The sequence below is a fragment of the Panicum virgatum genome, chromosome 5K (assembly GCF_016808335.1).
Source record: "Panicum virgatum strain AP13 chromosome 5K, P.virgatum_v5, whole genome shotgun sequence".
NCBI classification, from domain to species: domain Eukaryota; kingdom Viridiplantae; phylum Streptophyta; class Magnoliopsida; order Poales; family Poaceae; genus Panicum; species Panicum virgatum.
The window spans coordinates 2,702,293-2,708,378 of NC_053140.1; the positions used below are offsets into that span (position 1 = coordinate 2,702,293).

The 6,086-nt window shown below is 47.7% G+C and overlaps 1 protein-coding gene across 1 annotated transcript; it reads left to right on the forward strand.

Annotated features, from left to right (window-relative positions):
• The first annotated feature begins 3,325 nt into the window (after positions 1–3,325).
• Positions 3,326–6,086, forward strand: LOC120705643 (G-type lectin S-receptor-like serine/threonine-protein kinase SD2-5). Its single transcript, XM_039990096.1, has one exon. The coding sequence runs from the start codon at positions 3,369–3,371 to the stop codon at positions 5,940–5,942; it is 2,574 nt and encodes an 857-aa protein (XP_039846030.1). The 5' UTR covers positions 3,326–3,368; the 3' UTR covers positions 5,943–6,086.

Genomic DNA, 6,086 nt, shown 5'->3' on the forward strand with positions numbered 1-6,086 from the left:
CGACCCTCTTTGTCTTTGTCATCCATCTCAGTAGGCTGGGCCGCTGGGCTAAAGATGTTTCAATGTTCGATATGGCCCACGCCATACGTCGCTGCAGGCCCATTTCATGAGCACCATGCATGGTGCCCTGGCCCATGGACGATGGGGGTCCGCTGTGCTGTTGCCCATTAATCCTATGTTTGCCCCTGTAAGAAAGATATGATTGTGCTGCGTTTACACGGCCTCCTACGTTATTTTTTCAGAAAATCGTCATAATAGATAGATTGGCCCTCACACGTAACAAGCATGTCTCGTCTTTATATATCTATACTAGTATGCTTATATGTTGCTACGGGTAATATAAATTTTATCAAGACCTATATGAGACCACTAATTTTGTTTTTGCAATTTCACAGCATGTACAAGCCGTGCCGTGACCACGCGAGGTATTGATTGTCCGGATTTCGATTGGGATTCGGATTGATTTGTTCAGGTTCCGATTAGAATTTTTGATGATTCGTCCGAGTTCCGATTAAAATTTCGATTGACGGACCAATAAATCATTGTTTACTTTATTACAAACTAGCGGAATCATTGCTTGCTTTATTAGAAACTAGCATAGTGCTCCTGTGGTGCTACGGTTACTATAATAGATCTACGTAGTACCATCAACTTTGTGTTCGCTCACTTCATGTGTACATGTTGTGCGCAATTGTGTGAGACATTGATTATCTGTGTTCTGATTGGGATTTCGATTGATTTGTTCTGATTCCGATTAGGAACGGTTACGATGGATGGACCAAGGAAACGTTAGTTGCGCGAAAGGGCTTGTAGCCTAGTAGTTACAAGAGTCTCGGTAGCATCTGAGGTTCTGTGTTCGACTCCCCATGAGAGCGAATATTCTAAGATTTAATGGCATTGTGCATTCAGTGGTAGGCGATGTTCCCGTCGACGGCGAGGCGCTTATGATGACTTCGTCAATCTCGAGAATTTGCCGGCTCAGTCTTCAAAGATGCTCATAGGGGTAGAGTTTGCGTAGGTGTGAGTGTGCGTATATTGTAAGTGCTTTAGATGTACTATGTAATCTCAAAAAAAAAGGAAACATCGGTTGCCTTAGAAATAAGTAGAGATAGAGATAGAGATGTATATTTGAATGAGATTCCTCGACTAACATTTTAATGAAACTTATTTTCATTGAGTGGAACAATATTCGATGTTCACGATTAAAATGTGCAGATTTAGGATGAACGAATTGTTCCAAAAGGAAAACAGTGTAGCTCGAACTGGAAAAGAAATATTTGAGCATAAAAAATTGTTCCAGTGGAATAAGAAAACTAGATACCTAGAAAAAAAAATCGTGCTAGCAGTACAAAAGAAATTATTATCCCCCTGTCATCCTGCTATTTTAAACGGACAAGTGAAACAAAAGTTCTCTATACTTAGAACAAAATCAAACAAACTAAATTCATGAAAAATATTTGTATATCTCCGCTTGTTAGGAGTTGTATTTTGACACGAAATTAATTAGGGTTTCGACTCCTAATAGAGTAAGACTAACCCTCCCTATAAATATAAAGGGTTACGGCCGATTGAGGGTATCCAATCGATCAAACACAAACCTTTTTTTATCTTTTTTGTCTTTTCTTTTCCAATTTCAATATGCTGTTCTTCTCTCATCTCCATGGCGTTTGAGGACGCCCTAGCTGGCCTGTCGAGTCTAGGGCAACCCAAGTTGCGCTTGCCCTGACGGGGTTATTCCCAGGCGAGTGTTCGTTGAATCTTCGTCGGGCTCCCCGGCGAAACCGGTCTGACCGGCCTACTAAACCGATCTGACCGGATCTCGCGGAGGCGTTGCAAGGAGCGTCGCTGCGTGCTGCACATTCGAGTGCGATTGTGTGTTGGCCCTGGATCGGCGTCAACATTCATGTCTGTATCGGACACGAGTCAGTGCTCGACACCGGCATGTGGTGCCCCTGCAGGGAAGAAAGAGATCCACACGATTCCAAATCCAACCGCATATCGTTAGTACGTATACGGAGTAGTATATATGAAGGGGAGCGCGAGACATCGAAACACATCGACCGAGACATCTAGCGCTAAGAAGAAGGAGCGGACAGGAGCCGGAGAAGAGGGAGGCTCGATCGAGGCGGCATGGAGAACGCCGCAGCAGCAGGGACGACGGGGAGTCATGGCGGGCGGGGCCAGACGGCGGAGGAGATCGCCCGCGCCACCCAGGACATGCTGCGCCGTCACAGCGAGGAGCAGCGGGCGTGGAATCAGTATCACGAGCAGAAGCTGTCGCTCCTGGAGAACCTGCACGACAACCTGATGAGAGATCAGCGGCTTTACTTTGTCTCTGGCATGTTCATTATTCTTGCAGCAGCATCACTAGCAGGCTTCTAGCTAGCTAGCTAGAAAAGGCAGCCATAGAGAAAAGGAGGGAAAATGTCATCTTCTTCGACAAATCGAATTCATGTAATTTTAGGGTTTTAGTTACGGCAGCTTCATTCATGGGCACTCGATGTAAAATTTGCCTCTGGTTTTATATACGTTTTCCTATGCATGTCTAGTAGCGCTCTCCTTTTTCTTCTAGCTAGTCAGACTTGCGGTTTGGCCAACTCCAAAAGAACATGTATCCCACCCCTAATACCTTTTGTAGGGAGAAAAATAAAAAAACAGAAGTCCAACAGGTCCCTCAAAACTTTCCCAATCTTTCCGCGTTGCGAATCCCGTCGGCCTCACTGCACATATTTTCGCGTCTCCGCTGCGCCCCCAATCGGTCCGCGACCCTCCTCCCCCCTGCGCGAGTGATCCGTTCCCGCAATTTTTTTTTGCCGCGCGCGAGTTCGTGGATTAGAACAAAGAATGTGGACGAATAAATGAAAGATGATGTTGATAGTGCCTACTGATTGGGGGGGGGGAGCGTTCTTGGATTGTTTTTCGCAAGGAATATATAAGAGAGACGATTCGATCTAGAGGAAGAGGAGGCAGGGCATGACCATGCGGTGGTGAAGAACGAACTTCACGGGGCTGATAGATTGGAGATCGCCAGGACTGTTTTTCTTAGACAAGGAGGCGGCAAAATCTTCTGTGCGCAGAAGTTCTTGGCGACGACACTGGAGACCGCTATGGGGAGGGGCGGTGCTGCGTGAGGGGGAGTTGGGTAGTAGTAGCCCAACTAATGGGCTCAATGATGATGACGTGGCTTGTTTTGAAATATTGTGTGATAGTTATTAGCGTTCTGCTGTGGGTTGATATACTTTTAGGGAAAGAAACTTTTACAACAAGCCCTGATACATCATTTTGGAAGAAAAAAAAACTTTTCAGCGAACTCTTGGAGTTGCTCTGGTCGTTGATGGCGGCAGCGTTTGGCACCTCCCATCTTGAAAATGACCTCTGACTCGTTCGCGAAACGTTCTCCAGTTTCGGCTCGTCAAACACTTGCCGCCGGTGCTGACTTGCTGCGCCACTTCCCTGTCAGCTCCATGCCTCCCTCGGACCTCCTCTGCCTGCTTCTGGCCGCCGCCGCCGCGCGTCTGCTCGCGCCGGCCGGCCGCGCACACGCGCAGGGCGGCAACCTCTTCCCCACGCCGGCGTCCACGAACGTCTCCACCAGCTGGGCCATCAGCCTGAAGGCGGGCGGCCGTGGCGCGCAGCAGAGCTTCGGGTACATGGACGGCATGTCCGTGAGCGTCTTCCTCCTCCAGTCCGTCCAGGCTCCCCCGCAGGGAGGCCTCTCCTTCGCCGCGTGCTTCTACTGCGCCGACCCGTGCGCCGACTTCTACTTCGGCGTCTGCATCCTCCAGGTCGACAGCGGCGGCTTCCTCAGCTGGCCCGACGCGGGCACCCTGCAGGTCGTCTGGTCCGCGAACCGGGACCGCGCCGTCCGTGAGAACGCCGCCCTCAGCTTCACGGCCGCCGGCGACCTGCTGCTCCGGGACACCGACGGGAGCCTCGTCTGGTACACAGGCACCTCAAACCAGTCCGTTGCCGGGATGACGGTGACCAAGTCCGGCAACCTGGTGCTCTTCGACCGCAAGAACGCGCCGGTTTGGGAGTCGTTCAGCCACCCGGCAGATTGTCTGCTCCCGGGCCAGCAACTGGTGGAAGGGATGAGGTTGACACCGAATGCCTCCGCCACCAACTGGACGATCAACAATCAGCTTTATGTTACTGTCCGTGCTGATGGTTTGTATGCATTTGTTGAATCTTCGCCTCCTCAACTCTACTACCAAAAGACGGTGCCCAAATCCAGCAGCAGGAAAACTTATATGACCCTGACAAATGACTCGGTGGCGATCTTTGCATCCTCCTCTGACAATGTATCAATTCTAGAGACGGGTAGCAAGATCAACATGACGGCAGGAGGAATGATGTACTTGAGGCTCGAATCAGACGGACATCTGAAGTTGTATCAGTATAAAGGAATAGATGGATGGACCATGACACAGGATATTCTCAAGGGGCAAGTAGATGATTGTGCTTACCCGACTGTCTGTGGTGAGTACGGAATGTGCACCAATGGGCAGTGTACATGCCCAATTCCAGTTGACAGCAACTCTACATACTTCAAGCAGACTGATAACCGCAGGATCAACCTCGGATGCACGCCAGTGGCTCCAATTTCTTGTGCGTCGATGCAAGACCACCAGCTCCTTGCTCTAAGTAATGTTTCTTACTTCAACTTTGTAGATTCAAGGGCCGCTTTGCCTCAGATGATCGATGAAGAGAGTTGCAAGAAGGCATGCTTGCGGAACTGCTCCTGCAAGGCTGCATTCTTTCAGTACGGCGGTAATGACACTTCTCAAGGCTCGTGTTACCTGCCAACACAAGTTTTTTCATTGCAAGTAAATCAGTGGGAAGTTACTCACTATAGTTCTACTGCATACCTTAAGGTGCAGAACACGCACTCACCCCCTAGTCCTAGTCCCTCGAACTCGAATGGTACGGTGAGTACGTCCACACCGACAGGAAACAGGATTGGTAAAGAAGCAATTGCTGGCTTCACAGTAGCAGGAGTATCTTTACTTGCTGCGATCATCACTACATTAGTTTGTTGGAGGCGATTTCAGCATAGCGATGATGACGATGAATTTGGAGAAGTGCTAGGTATGACTACTAGGTTCACATTTGAACAGTTGAAAGTAGCAACTGAGCAATTTAGCAAATTGCTCGGGAAAGGAGGATTCGGATCAGTTTTTGAGGGTCAGATAGGCGAGCAGAGAGTTGCTGTAAAACAGCTGGATCGAGCTGGTCAAGGAAAGAAGGAATTCTTGGCAGAAGTTGAGATAATTGGAAACATTCATCATATAAATCTAGTGAGATTGATTGGCTTCTGCGCCGAGAAATCCCAGAGACTCCTGGTGTATGAGTATATGTCAAAAGGATCATTGGACAACTGGATCTATTTCCGAGATGTAAATAGGCCTCTTGATTGGCATACACAATGCAGGATTATCACCGATATCGCCAAGGGCCTAGCTTATCTTCATGAAGAGTGCCGGCAGCGAATTGCTCATCTGGATATCAAACCGCAAAATATCCTCTTAGATGACAACTTCAGTGCAAAACTTTCTGATTTTGGTCTATCTAAGATGATTGACAGGGATAAGAGCCAAGTGATTACAAGAATGAGAGGCACTCCTGGATATTTAGCCCCTGAGTGCTTGACATCACAAATCACTGAGAAAGTTGACATATACAGCTTCGGTGTAGTAGTCATGGAAATTATCAGCGGGAGGAAGAACCTTGATTATTCCCAACCCCAAGAAAATGTTCATCTCATTAGCATATTGCAAGAGAAGGCAAGGAATGATCAGTTGGAAGATTTGATTGGTATGAATGGCGATGAAATGCAAATTCACAAAGAAGAACTGATACAGATGATGAAGCTCGCCATGTGGTGTTTGCAGATTGATTACAACAAAAGGCCTCAAATGTCGGTTGTTGTATGGACTGGGTGAAGGATATAAATCCATTGTTGGGGTGCCAATTTAATTCTCTCTATGGATAAAATAAGAATCAAGTTTATATATAGAACCAAATAATGCTAGAATTAAGTGTAAGCACTGGCAACATAAATTTATGTTAGATCTCTGTTATTGTTA